We start from the raw sequence: 15,249 nt of genomic DNA, 5'->3' as shown, positions 1-15,249 counted from the left end.
GAGGAGTCCGTGTTTCTTCCTCTACACACATTTCGTGTGTGTGTGTGTGTGTGTGTGTGTGTGTGTGTGTCTGATTCCGACGTTTGGAGATTAGGTTGCTTGAAAATGCCCTCATAAGTTTACTAAAGTGGAAAAAAAATCTTAAAGAGAATAAATAGGCCATTCTGTGAAATGGGCGGTTTCTCCATTTGAAATTGTGATTTTTTTTTTTGCATTTTAAAAGATTTTAAATAGTCTGATAGACAAATACTGCTGTAATGTGTAAAAAAGTTGTGAAATTGCAAGCTAAATTAACTCCCTAACTTTTGCCTGCCTTGTTCAAAGTGCTTTATATATATATATATATATATATAAAACAAAAAGTATATTTATATATATCTGTACTACAAATAAATCTATATTTTAGTAAATGAGTGCCATGGGGTTCCACAGGGGGTGGAACCATCTTCCGATTTCCTGGAGGGATATGCACTGACAGGAAGCTGGATCCTTCAAACACACACACACACACACACAGAGTCTGGATCCTTGTAGGGCTCCCCTTAGGTGTAATGGTTTTTATACTGTACAAACTGTATTTTCTATCGCCCTACATCTAAACCTACCCCTCGCAGAAAACTTTTTTACAAAAATCATGATCTCAGGAATGACCCTGTTTTTAACATGTCTGTTCATTCTCTGCCATCTAGTGGATAAAGAAGACATTGCAACATGCGCCCGTGACTCTTTAACAGTTAAAATTGATCTTGAAATAATAATAATAATTCATTATAGAATTGGATTATGATTATAGAAATAATATTTTTCATTATAAAGTTTAAACTTGTTGTAAGATTTTTTTCATTGTGACATTAATATAATATTGCAGTAATACCTTTTTGTTGAAAATGTAAAAATTTTTTCTTTTCTTTCTTTTCCATTTCTTTCTAAAATATAATTTAAAATTAAATTAAATCAAATTAATTCAGCGTTAAAATAAAGCCTAGAAAAAAAAATCACAATCGTATAAATGCGTTGCAGTTTAAATATTATATGATTTAATTTTAGCATTACTGTATTACATTTCAATTATGAGAATATGTGCATAACAACAATGCCACAATGCAAACTCTCAATGTTTTGTTTCTTAATTTTTTTTCTTAGCTTAATTGTATGTATTTTCATGTCTTATTTAACGATTAAAAATATTTACTTTCCGTAATTTATAAACCATACTTGTATTCAACGGGAACGGCCCAGCTGAAGACAGGTATGAATTTTTTCTCCCTTTATTAGGTTGTACGAACACCCTAAGCAACTAGAGGACAGTAATTCATCGTTCGCACAGAGAAGAAAGAAAAACTACAACTCCCATGATGCCGTTCACAATGCCGGTGTCACGTGACTAAGTGTTGTTTAAATTGCATTCGCAGCGCGAGCGGAATGTACTCTGCCTCAATCATGACTCCTGCGTCCGACCCCTGCTCTTTCTCTTCTATCTCCAAGTGCGCTACCAAGCACTTAAATCTCATTTACCACGTTGACTTTGAGAAGCGCGTGCTCAAAGGGAAAGTCGGCCTGACTTTGGAAGTTCTGGAGGATAAATTCTCTTCTCTGGTACAGTTTTCATCTGCTTCATCAAAGCTGTCATTGTGTTTGCTTGACTTCACTTCACCTCACACACACACACACACACACACACACACACACACACACACACAGACACACACACACCTATGTGTGAGTAAGATGCAGTGTGCTGTATGCTTTCCCTTTGCTATTATTGCTTTAATTCATTTTAATTAAGTGCTATATTCTAATAGATTGTTTATAGAAAAAATCTCTACTGAATTAATAGCTAGTACTAATAATTTAAATATAGATATTAGTTTTTTAGCGATACTTGTAAAATAGGCTTGTCAAACTGTACAGAAACAGTAGTTTCAGTAGGACTTGGTTACATATTTACTTGAACTTGATACAGTAATTATATCCGCAACGGAACCTGGTGAGTGTAAGTGCATTAATTTCAAAGTGTGTTACATATAAATTTGATGCATTTATTCAGTAATCATCTTTTTGCAAATGTATTTGCATATGCTTTTCTTGTCATATTGTGGATTATTTGAAATGTATCTCATCATTAATGAGGTTCATTAGTCACATACTGTGTACTTGTTTTACTGCACTTGACTTTGATTTCAAGAGCTGCCAGATCATACTTATATATATCTGAGCTTGTCAGAAGACTGCAGATAAATCTAAATGTGCATAACTGCAATAGATTTAGCATTTCAGAGGTGTGCAGTGAAAACAAATATGCCAAAAACTTCAATGGAAAGTTTTAACAAGATGTGATATGAACGGTGTGATGTGACCTTCTCTCTTTCTCTCGATCCATTTTTTCTAGACTCTGGACTCAAGTAACTTGACGATCTTTAAGGTTTCTGCAAATGGCCAGGCTGCGCAGTTTGTATTGGGGACTAAGCATAAATTTATGGGCTCTCCTCTGGAGATCACCCTGCCTTTTGAACTCAAACGGTACTGCCACAAACTTTTTCTGTGCTAATATATAGCAGTTTTTTTTTGCTTCCAACACCATTATTTATGGTATGTAATTCGCTGCCAAGATAATTGCATCTTGCAACATGCATACAAATGTTGCTATGCTATGTTTTGCAAGCAAAGTTATCAGTAGTGAGCCAAATCTGACAAAAGTTCTCAAAGGAAAAAGTTGTTTAATTAATTTTTTTATTAAATTAAGAATTAATATTTAAATCTTCATTATGTAAATCATATCATACTGATACAAACATGCAATAATTAAATGCATTCGATTTAAAGGGATAGTTCACACAAAATTTTAAATTAGCTGAAAATGTACTCACCCTCAGAACATCCAAGATGTAAAAGAGTTTGTTTCTTCATTAGAACTAATTTGGAGAAATTTAGCATTACATCACTTGTTCACAAATGAACCCTCTGCAGTGAATGGGTGCCGTCAGAATCAGAGTTCAAACAGCTGATAAAAACATCACAATAATCCACACCACTCCCGTCCATCAATTAATGCCTTATGAAGTGAAAAGATGTGTGTTTGTTAAAAAACTAATCCATCATCAAGCTGTTTCTAACTTCAGACCTGCTGTTTCTGTCTAAAATGCTTTCTTTTTATTAAACTTAATTTAATTCCCCTTCAATCAAAATAAAATAACACACACGTACATATAATTTTATTATAATTTTTTATTTTTTGCAAATTGTCAGCAGAAACCCTGCTGCAGCTTTGTAATCGACTTAAACGTATATAAATAATCTCTTATCAACTCTGACAGCCTTTAATTTCAATGCAAAGTTTTTAATCTTTGGCTACTTGTATTGCATTTGTCTGTGTGAGTTTTAGTGGGCAGCATGTGATTGTGGAGATTGAATACGAAACGTCTCCTAGTGCTACAGCGCTGCAGTGGTTGACCCCCACACAGACTGTTGGGAAAAAACATCCATTCCTTTTCAGCCAGTGCCAGGTACATTATGGGTGATATGAACAAAATCTTATATTACAATTTTATTGTATATTTCACAAATAAGAAATAGTACGCAAATTGAATAAAGCATCAAATGTAAAAAAAAACAAAGAAAAAAAACAAACAAACAGAGGTATAAAAATGTATGCTTTTTAAAGTTACACAAGTGATTCAATTAAGAACAGCGTGTGCTTTTATTTGTCTTTTGGATGTTTGATTTTGGATATTTATACTGACACACATCAGATTTTCTTCCAGCTGTTTGATCACCAAAGACATAACCAACTTTGTTTATGTGAATACCCACCAAGATGGCATTTTGACACAAAAATTTATGCATTTGATTTTTCAAGTGCAAGAAGAGAAATTTTATTTTTTAAAATCCCATGGTTTTAAACCTCAAGGCTTAAAAATAAATGCAAATTCTAAACGTTTGTGACGACACTACAAGATCACAATCATACAAGACCTCAACTTCTTATCAGCTTATTGTGTATAAGTTTATCCCCAACCTCTGCTTGTCTCCATTTCTCATCTTTCTACAACCACACAGCATGCATGCATGTGAAGACGCATGGTTAGAGTGCAGTTTCCTTGAAATTTTATCATTTGTGATGTCTTGCATTACTAACCACAGTGTTTCAAAGTCCTTATGCTTCCCTTGTTTACCACGGAGAGATCATTTAGAGCTTGAATGTTGCAAGTTTTTAGTACTAAAACTTTCCACCCTTTCCTATGGCATTTTGATCTTAAATGTGCATTTTGGTCCCGTCCAAAGAGGTTAGCCAATCATAAGTGGTTACATATAGAAGTATTTAAGGTACAGTAGTAAAACAGCATTACTATTGGAAAACTGACATGTTTTGGTGTAATAAACCTTGACTTGCATAACAAGAGGAAAAGCGTGAGGTATCTTTTATGCATTTGAAATGTTGGCAAACAAATGCTTCTCACGTTTGACTTGTTAGAAAGAACATCACACCAGCTTGTGGCTGAAAACTTTCCAGCCTGGGTTTTTACATTAGTGGTTTTCAATTTATGAGAAAATAAAATTGCATTTAAAACTATTGTATGTTTTTTTAATTTTTTTCATTTACTCTGACTGTTTCTGCTTACAACAGGCCACTCACTGTAGGACCATGATTCCTTGCCAGGACAGTCCATCAGTGAAGCACACTTACTACGCGCAGGTGACATGCACGAGCAGCTCAAAGCACTAATTATATACTCAACAAAGCAGCAGTAAAGTGCATGCCAAGATAAACTATCTAAACGGATAGAAAAATATTACTAATTAAATTCCACATTTTCTGTGTCTCAGGTGTCTGTCCCCAGAGAGCTGGTGGCATTAATGAGTGCATTGCATGATGGTCAGGAGCAAGATCCGAGCGACAGCAGCCGAGTCATCTATCGCTTCAGACAGCCGGTCCGTGTCACATCCTCTTCTTTAATAGAGAGTTGGTTTCAAAATGAAAATGTATATCAAAATTGAAAGAAATAATTTTTCTTTCTTGCAGGTCCCAATACCATCTTACCTCATTGCTATTGTTGTTGGTGCTTTGGAAAGCAAGTGAGTTTTCTTTCTCTTGTCTTTATTACACATTCATAAAGGTTAGCCAATCATAAGAGGTCTTTATAAATAGAAAGGTACATAGCTAACATACGGTAGCTTGTTCTAATTCAAAGGGCCTAAAAGTGTGGAAAGTGGTATTGTACACTGCTGGTCAAAAGTTTGAAATATAGAAGATTTTTATTGAAGCATTTAGATTTAATAATTTAGCAGATGCTTCTTTCCTTTTTTTTGTTAATAGATAAAAAGTAGATAGAACAGAAATAGATTGGATAGAGCTAGCGTTAGAGTCAAGTTATTATTAATGTTTAATTATTATTATTATTTTATATACACGACCAGTCAAAAGTTTGGGTTCAGTAAGACTTGTAATGTTTTTAAGGAAGTCAAGCTTTTGATCAAGTTAATGTGTCCTTGCTTAAAGTATTAATTTCTCAAAAAAAAAATCTTGCACAGAACTTAGTATTGTAGTGTATCACTTTATATGAAACAGCGAAAATAACTAAAATATTAAGCAGCTCAACTGTTTTCGGCATTTATAATAATAGGAAATGATTACTGAACATCATATAGGCAATCATGTGACAATATTACTATTTTCACTGCACGTTTAATTAAATAAATGCAGCTTAGATGAGCATAAGAAAGTAATCTTAATAATTCCAAACATTAGAGATTTATGTGCATGCCTCCCAGATGAAGTGTGAATAATCATTGTTTGTGGTTTACAGGGAAATCAGCCCCCGAACCAGAGTTTGGTCTGAGAAAGAGGTTGTAGATGAGGCAGCGTTTGAGTTTTCAGAGGTTAGTCATCGTTTTTTTTGCAATCAGCTGTGTTTTTTTTAGCACTTGTGAATGTTAGAGATAGTGCGTGATAAATATCACGTCTTACACCAGTAACCTCACTTTACTTGAATTTGTTAGTCATCTGATATGACTGACAGATAACCGTTTTCTTCTATCTTTTCATCAGACTGAGACCATGTTGAAGACTGCTGAGAGTCTGGCAGGGCCGTATGTGTGGGGCCAATATGATCTCCTGGTGCTGCCTCCGTCGTTTCCTTACGCGGGCATGGAGAACCCCTGCCTTACATTTGTCACTCCCACTGTACTGGTCCGTATAATTCCTCTTCATAGATATATATGCAGACTTTTGCAACTAGTAGATGCATTCACACAGACAAGCAAAGTCAGATTTACAGACTGAAAGTAACAAGTTTTCAATCGCTGTCTTTGAAGGTTCTGCACAAACATAGATACATGTGATAAAACATTATATACACTATTACTTAAATGTAGTAATTATTTTTAAATAAATGAGTGCTTTGATCAAAATTGATCAAAAGTGACAGTGATGCTTTAAGAAATGATAAGTAATAAATGATGCTCATTTAAACTTTCTATTCACTGTTCTGAAAAAATGTAGCATGGTTTCCACAAATGTATGAAAGGGTGTTTTCAACATTTATAATAATAAGAAATGTTTCTTGAGCAGCAAATTTAAATAATTTCATGTGACACTGAAGACTGATTGAATGATTTTTGTTAAATATATTTTACAATATTAAAATTTTTACTGCATTTAAAAAAAAAAAAAGCAACTTTGGTGAGCATTTATATTATATTATACAATATATTGTACAGTATATTATAAAATATTTCATTGGCTAAATATTTCTCTTTTTTGTCAGTGTTGATGAAATATACTTGTTTTTTCTTTATTGTTATATAATAAACAGAAACATACCACAACCACATGGAACTAGAGTGTAAAAAAAGCAGAGATAAATAATGTAATTAAAACGAAATAAAAGTGATAACTTCTGTTTGTTGACGCTCATTTTCTTTCGTCATTTTTTTCAGGCTGGAGACAAATCACTCGCTGGCGTAAGTCATCTGTGCATTGAAACATTTTAGTATAATGTGGTTCATTTATAGATTAAGAGGTTAATTTGTTGTAAATCACATGCATATCTTCTGCTAATGTGAATGCTCTCTGTGCTGTTGGTTTTGCTGCAGGTCATTGCTCATGAAATCTCCCACAGCTGGACGGGGAACCTGGTGACCAATAGGACCTGGGAGCATTTCTGGTCAGTCCGAATATGCCAATCATTCATGAATATGCCGATCTAAATATGCAAAAGAGGCATCTTTTGGTTGTTTTCTATGACATGATTTTTTTATCAAGTGCAGGTTGAATGAGGGTCATACGGTGTACATTGAGAGAATGATTGCCAGGTGTATGGAGAGCGAACAGCTCAGGCAGTTTAAAGGCATCGGAGGGTGGAAAGAACTTCAAGAGTCTGTAAGTCACACATAACTGTTATCTGATTCTCACAGGAAACTACAACCATGGCCGGGTTTAAAAAATTGTCAGGAATTGTGCTATAATAACCCCACATACAACTTATCATATACACTAAACACTTTAAAAGAGACAGACATGTAGATGATATGAATGAGCATAGTTAAATTATATCACATTGCACCATTAATCTAGGTTAGGGTTATATAATTTTATCAATTATTTATTATTCATTCAACAATACATAGCCCTATTACTGTTATAGTTTTCAGTAATAACCATTGGTATATAGGTGATAACTTTGTCTAGTGCCCTTATGAATGTTGTTGGCATGACTTTGTGTAACATACTTGTTTTAAAGATCTCTGCATTAGTGTTATGCTACTAGTTTGACAGCGTTTCAGACAGATATCATCACGATTTGTGTTTTTTTTTCGTTTGCCTTACCAAATGTGGTATCCTGTCAGCTTGTCTATGTGTCCTTTTGATTATCATTTTAAGGTTTTGCAATGTTGCCAGATATTGTAAAATTGCAAAGAAAATCAAAACAAATAAAAACCGAAAATTTAATTAAAAAAACTTTTGAATTTAAAATAAGATTAAGATATCGTTAACCCTAAACTGCAACTTCCCGCTATATTAACTTCCTAAAGTGTCAAATTAAGTAGAAAATACTTATAATAAGTAGATCTGGCAACACGACTGCACCTGTGCCCTCACTCACTTCTTCCTCAGCCCTCGTTCACTCCGTCAGTGTCTCGCGGTGTTCATTTTCATACCACATTCTTGCAAGCTGTCTAAGCTTAATTATACATGCAGACACTCATATGAGGAGCTTCTCATATAATGTTCCCAGGCCCGAACCTTGGTGACCTCATAGCTGGCTCTGGGCATGATTACAACAGATTATTCTGAAAATCAGATAAATCATGCAAACTATTTTTTGTTTTTCCTGATACAATTTACTGGTAAAACAAGTCACTATTGTATTGTTTTGTAGGTGAATCAGTTTGGAGCGAATAATGTGCTCACAAACCTGGTCCCAAATCTGCACGAGGTGAACACGGATGAAGCATTCTCCTCTGTGCCCTATGAGAAAGGATTTGCTCTTCTGTATCATCTGGAGGAACTGTTGGGAGGTCCAGGTACACACAAAATACTTTCTCCTCTCCCAGTTTAAACTGCTAAAAGTAGATCTTGAGGTAAAAGGTCAAGATTTATAGTGAAAAATGAAAATGTTGTCATCATTTACTCACCCTCATGACATTCCAAACCTCCAAACCAGTTTCTTTCTTCTGTTAAGCACAAAAGAAGATTATTAGAAGAAAGTGGGTAACCAAACAATGAACAGTACCCATTGACTGTCATAGAATTTTTTCTATGATGACAGAATTCGAATGACACAATATAAATATACAATATTAACAACAATAAATTATGCACAAAATAGCGTATATACAGTCATGGCCAAAAATATCAGCACCCTTAGTATGATCAAAGAAGGCTGTGAAAATTAATCTGCATTGTTAAGCCTTTTGATCTTTTATTTAAAAAAATTACTAAAATTATGCTTTCATTGGATAGTAAGAATTTAAAATGGGGGGAATTATCATTATGAAATAAAGGTTTTTCTCAAAAACTCATTGGGCACAATTATTGGCACCCCTAGAAATTCTTATGAGTAAAATATATTAAAAGTAAAAAAATTAAAAGTATATTCCCATGCATATTCACAATTTTGAGCACTCCAGCGTGATTATAAACATGAAATTGTCCAGCCATGGCTTCCTGTTTCACAGAAATATAGAGGATGGAAAACAAAGCCCAAATTCCCTTAATCATCCATCACAATGAAAAAAAAAAATATTTCTGATGTGCAGCAAAAGATAATTGAGCTTCACAATTGAGCACATAATTGAGCAGTGAAAATTCCCATTTCCAGCATCAGGACAATAATTAAGAATTTCCAATCAACAGAAAATGTTACAAAACTGCCTGGAAGAGGCCGTGTGTCTATATCGTCCTAATGCACGGTGAGAAGGAGAGTTTGAGTTGCTCTCAAGGGTCACAGCTGGAGAATTGCAGAAAATAGTTGAGTCTCGGGTTCAGAAAACCTTTTAAAAAATGGTCAAACAGAACCTACATCACCACATGTTGTTTGGGAGGGTTTCAAGAAAATGTCTCCTAGCTCATCCAAAAAAAAAAGCAAACTAAAGCATATTCATTTAACATACATGACTGGAACTTCAAATGGGACTGGCTTCTATGGTCAGATGAAACTAAAAATGAGCTTTTTAGCAGCAAACACTCAAGATGGGTTTGGTGAAAACCGGGATAAAAAGTACCCCATGTGTACAATGAAATATACAGCTCTATTTTTGATGTTGTGGGCCTATATTTCTGCTGGAGGTCCTGGACATCTTGTTTAGACACATGGCATCATGGAACTGGAGCTGGGAATCTAAAGGGTCTGGAGTGATTCTGGATGAAGGAATGGTCTCTGATCTCTTGTCAGGTGTTCTCTAACCTCATCAGGCATTATAGGAGAACATTTAGAGCTGTTAAACTGGCAAATGGAGGTTTCAAAAAGTATTGATAAAAAGGGTGCCGTTAATGGTTGCCAATGTGTATTAGAGAAAAACCTTTATTTCATAATGATATTTCTCCCCATTTAAAATTCTTATTATCCAATGAAAGGATACATTTTTGTGAATTTTTAAAATAAAAGATCGAAAGGATTAACAATGCAGATGAATTTTCACAGCCGCCTTTAATTATATTTACCAAGGGTGCCGATATTTTTGGCCATGACTGTATGTTAATAATAGTATTATTATCATTAAAATATCATAATTAAATAAATAAAAACAATTATAGAACAAATATCTAAACCAATAAAAGGAAAAAGTGTGTTTCTCTGCCTTTAATTATAGAGGTCTTCATGGGATTCGTGAAGTCTTACATTCAGCTGTTTGCCTATGGCACTGTAACCACGGAGGAATGGAAGAACTATCTGTTCTCTTACTTCAAAGACAAGGTGAGAACTAATGCACTATGTACTTTGTATATATACATGAATCATTTTTGGATGCAAAATGCCAAATAAAGCCCAGTAATATAGGAATACACATAGCTCAGGCTTTTGTCGCCAAAAAAAAAAGGATGCTAGTGGAATGTGTCTCATGATTTGGAACCATTCATGATGGGATCAAAGAAATATCCTGATAGAACTCTAAAGACAATTCTATTCTATTTACTTTCTTATTGTCCCTGTTTGTGTATTTCTCAGGTGGACATCTTGAATAAAGTGGACTGGAACGCATGGATGCACACTCCTGGAATGGCCCCGGTCAAACCAAAGTGAGCACTGGAGCACGCATTTGGATTTTTTGTGTGTGTGTTTGTGTGATTTGATTTGAACTTGTCCTCTTTGTGCACAGGTATGACACCACAATGGCAGACGCCTGCACTGCTCTGTGCCAAAGATGGGTGAAAGTGCGTCTTCTTCCTGTTAAACCTCAACAAAGCCTTTCACAGTTTTAAAGATTTTCGAAATAATATACGTTTAAGCTTCCTTTTTTTGTATTAAGGCAAAAGAAGAGGACCTTGCAAGTTTCACTGAGGCAGACGTGAAGAAACTCAAGTCTCCTCAGCTCATTGAGTTCATGGCCTTATTGCTCCAAGAGGTACTAAATAAGTTAAAACAGGTGAAAAATTGAAGGAGAGACCGAAGTCATGTCTAGACACCGAAATATCTTGTTTGGGTTTTGTCTTGCGGTCTGTAAGCAACCACCATGGACATCCTAGCAATGACCTAGTCATTTCATAGCACTTATTGAGTAAAGCAAGAACTGTTCACATTTTGTATTGTAAGTATGATATATGTATTTTTTTATTGATATCTAATTTTGCATTAGCGAGAACGGTACACATTTTTATATAAATGTGGTATTTTTACAAATATTTTAATTTATATTTTATTTAAATATTCAAAAAATTTTTATAATTACATTTCTTATTTTGTATATTTATATTTTTTTATTGTAAAATTCTTTCAGCGCATAGCACTTATGCATGAACTGTTTACGGTACATTTTTTTTAAATAAATGTGATATTTTATTTAAATATCTAATATTTTTCTATTTTTATAATTAAACAGACTGCATAGCACTTGTCAAAAATGTTTAATGTAAATGTGATTTTTATTTTTAAACATCATGTATTTTTACAACCCGAATTCCGGAAAAGTTGGGACGTTTTTTAAATTTTAATAAAATGAAAACGGGAAAAAAGGAATTTCAAATCACATGAGCCAATATTTTATTCACAATAGAACATAGATAACGTAGCAAATCTTTAAACTGAGAAATTTTACACTTTTATCCACTTAATTAGCTCATTTAAAATGTAATGCCTGCTACAGGTCTCAAAAAAGTTGGCACAGGGGCAACAAATGGCTAAAAAAGCAAGCAGTTTTGAAAAGATTCAGCTGGGAGAACATCTAGTGATTAATTAAGTTAATTGATATCAGGTCTGTAACATGATTAGCTATAAAAGCTTTGTCTTAGAGAAGCAGAGTCTCTCAGAAGTAAAGATGGGCAGAGGCTCTCCAATCTGTGAAAAACTGCATAAAAAAAATTGTGGAAAACTTTAAAAACTATGTTCCTCAACGTCAAATTGCAAAGGCTTTGCAAATCTCATCATCTACAGTGCATAACATCATCAAAAGATTCAGAGAAACTGGAGAAATCTCTGTGCGTAAGGGACAAGGCCGGAGACCTTTATTGGATGCCCGTGGTCTTCGGGCTCTCAGACGACACTGCATCACTCATCGGCATGATTGTGTCAATGACATTACTAAATGGGCCCAGGAATACTTTCAGAAACCACTGTCGGTAAACACAATCCGCCGTGCCATCAGCAGATGCCAACTAAAGCTCTATCATGCAAAAAGGAAGCCATATGTGAACATGGTCCAGAAGCGCCGTCGTGTCCTGTGGGCCAAGGCTCATTTAAAATGGACTATTTCAAAGTGGAATAGTGTTTTATGGTCAGACGAGTCCAAATTTGACATTCTTGTTGGAAATCACGGACGCCGTGTCCTCTGTGCTAAAGAGGAGGGAGACCTTCCAGCATGTTATCAGCGTTCAGTTCAAAAGCCAGCATCTCTGATGGTATGGGGGTGCATAAGTGCATACGGTATGGGCAGCTTGCATGTTTTGGAAGGCTCTGTGAATGCTGAAAGGTATATAAAGGTTTTAGAGCAACATATGCTTCCCTCCAAACAACGTCTATTTCAGGGAAGGCCTTGTTTATTTCAGCAGGACAATGCAAAACCACATACTGCAGCTATAACAACAGCTAGCTTCGTCGTAGAAGAGTCCGGGTGCTAACCTGGCCTGCCTGCAGTCCAGATCTTTCACCTTTAGAGAACATTTGGCGCATCATTAAACGAAAAATACGTCAAAGACGACCACGAACTCTTCAGCAGCTGGAAATCTGTATAAGGCAAGAATGGGACCAAATTCCAACAGCAAAACTCCAGCATCTCATAGCTTCAATGCCCAGACGTCTTCAAACTGTTTTGAAAAGAAAAGGAGATGCTACACCATGGTAAACATGCCCCGTCCCAACTATTTTGAGACCTGTAGCAGAAATCAAAATTGAAATGAGCTCATTTTGTGCATACAATTGTAAACTTTCTCAGTTTAAACATTTGCTATGTTATCTATGTTCTATTGTGAATAAAAGACTTTCAAATCACATGAGCCAATATTTTAGTTTTCATTTTATTAAAATTTAAAAAACGTCCCAACTTTTCCGGAATTCGGGTTGTAATTATTCTATCACATTTTTATATTTAACATTTTCTATTTCATGTAGAAATCTAGTTTGGTCTGTAATACCTCAGTATGTTGTTGCAAAGCTATTTAAGTCAAACACATTTAGCAGTGCAGATCAAAAGACAGAGGAACTGAAAGCCGAAGTAGTCTTGAAATATTATTGTCTGTTTCCTTCGCACACTGGCTTGTAGCAGGAACCCCTTCCTCTGTCTCATGTGAAGAAGATGCAGGAGGTCTACCAGCTAAACAGTGTTAAAAACGCAGAGGTCCGCTTCAGGTAAGCACCCTTTTTTTTTTTTTTGAGTTGTCTGATCATTACATATTTCAGTATTTGATGGTGTCACACTGTTTGTTTATGCAGGTGGTTGCGCATCTGTGTGAGGGCACATTGGGAGGAAGCCGTTCCCCTGGCACTGAAGATGGCTACTGAACAGGGCAGAATGAAATTCACTCGCCCCCTCTTCAAGTAAATTCATTCATTTGTTTTGAGAAGTCCATAGTTTGAACAAAACAACAACAAAAATGGGGTGACATGTTAAAAATGGACCACAAGGAACAGGATGTTACAAAGAGTTTTGCAATTTCCTTGCTACAGCGAGCAACCGTACACACTTCTGTTTTCAAGCATCCAAAGCTCATCAAGGCCCTTTCAAACTGCATTTGCTGACTTCCTTTTCCCTCCTTTTTTCTCTTTTAGGGAAGTGTACAACTTCTCCAAGTACAGCGAGGAGGCACTAAAGACTTTTAAAGAGAACCGTGGATTGCTGCACCCCGTCACAGCCATGCTGGTGGCCAAAGATCTGAAAATCAATGGTTAAATTGCTGCTTTTTGTCCTTCCTATACACAAGCAGTGTTTTTATGCTTCAGCTATACAAAACTGCATATCACACCTTGAACAGATGTTTTTTCTTCATTGGCCAAAGCTTGCTTTTTTAATGTCTCAGTCTCCTGGCTTAGAACAAATAATAAACATTTTCAGTCAAATTAGCTTTTGAATGAAGGTCTGATGTTCTTTATAAACTCATCTGTGCAAGAGGTTTCTACTCTTTTATTGCAAAACCAAATGTAACATGATACACAATAAAGTTGGATAGCACATAAACATATGCATTAAATGTAATTTTCATATTTTTTAAAGTGGCCCAACTTGAAGCATTTCATCTGGAAAAAGAAAAAAAATTAGTAAAGAAATAAAGTGCAGTTATCCTCACGCTCACATATTGATCCTTGACAACACTGACACTTCATCATATTCATGCCTTTTTAATCAGACATTAATACCTAGATGCCTCATTGGCTGCTTTGAGCCGTTCGTGCGATACGAAAAAAATCTAAATAATACATCTTTAAACACTAATAATACCATCGTTGGGTAAGCATTTATGGATCCAGTAAAACTGGTAAAATATTATGCACTGATACAGTGCACAGTAAATATAGTAAAAGTGATATGCGTGTGTGTGTGTGAGAGAGAGAGAGAGAGAGAGAGAGAGAGAGAGAGAGAGAGAGGGAGACAGACGGTCAAACAGTCAGTTGTCTTAACTGTCTGTGGCTTGTGTACTGCAAACACAGACACAGTGATGAAGCTCGTATGTCACACCACTCAGTTTCCCTTTCAGGCTTGAACTGATGGTAAAACTAAGGACATTATTAACTGTCTTTACATTTATTTTGAAAGATTAAGCTCACGATTATAAAAGGGGCATTACATTTCCAACAAATGCTTCCAGTGGTCGGCCAATCACAATGCACAGGGCCAGTTTGAGGACCTATAATAATGTACAATATTTGAAAAATAATGTGTTTTTTAGAACATTAAAGCATGACAACATATTCTATTACACCAAATACACAAAATAATGATCTTTAAAAAAGCATGACCCCTTTTAACAAGGCAGATAAGGAAAGCTGACCACTTTAATCCTCAAATATTAGCGGATTTAATCTTTTAAAAACAACACTGATACAATACAACTACATATGTATACATTATTTTATAAATGATGTAAGTAAATGATTTTATTGT

General features: G+C 35.1%; 1 protein-coding gene across 1 annotated transcript; it reads left to right on the top strand.

Annotated features, from left to right (window-relative positions):
• Nucleotides 1–1,408: 1,408 nt before the first annotated feature.
• On the top strand, nt 1,409–14,225 carry LOC132098743 (leukotriene A-4 hydrolase-like). The gene is made up of 19 exons (XM_059504899.1): nt 1,409–1,596; nt 2,390–2,520; nt 3,383–3,503; nt 4,625–4,693; nt 4,825–4,929; nt 5,021–5,073; nt 5,805–5,877; nt 6,047–6,187; nt 6,937–6,960; nt 7,093–7,163; nt 7,267–7,378; nt 8,379–8,523; nt 10,312–10,415; nt 10,668–10,738; nt 10,819–10,873; nt 10,969–11,064; nt 13,417–13,499; nt 13,584–13,688; nt 13,920–14,225. The coding sequence occupies exons 1-19, from the start codon at nt 1,423–1,425 to the stop codon at nt 14,038–14,040; spliced, it is 1,854 nt and encodes a 617-aa protein (XP_059360882.1). The 5' UTR covers nt 1,409–1,422; the 3' UTR covers nt 14,041–14,225.
• Nucleotides 14,226–15,249: the final 1,024 nt, after the last annotated feature.

The sequence above is a fragment of the Carassius carassius genome, chromosome 22 (genome assembly GCF_963082965.1).
Source record: "Carassius carassius chromosome 22, fCarCar2.1, whole genome shotgun sequence".
Taxonomy (NCBI): domain Eukaryota; kingdom Metazoa; phylum Chordata; class Actinopteri; order Cypriniformes; family Cyprinidae; genus Carassius; species Carassius carassius.
Note: the sequence above shows the minus strand (reverse complement) of the source record. Positions and strands in the feature narration are given on the sequence as shown.

Coding starts and splice junctions, on each gene's coding strand:
- LOC132098743 (XM_059504899.1), top strand. CDS start 1,423: ATGTACTCTGCCTCAATCATGACTCCTGCGTCCGACCCCTGCTCTTTC. Junction 2,521..3,382: donor CTGCCTTTTGAACTCAAACG/GTACTGCCACAA, acceptor TGTGAGTTTTAG/TGGGCAGCATGTGATTGTGG. Junction 13,689..13,919: donor TTCACTCGCCCCCTCTTCAA/GTAAATTCATTC, acceptor TTTCTCTTTTAG/GGAAGTGTACAACTTCTCCA.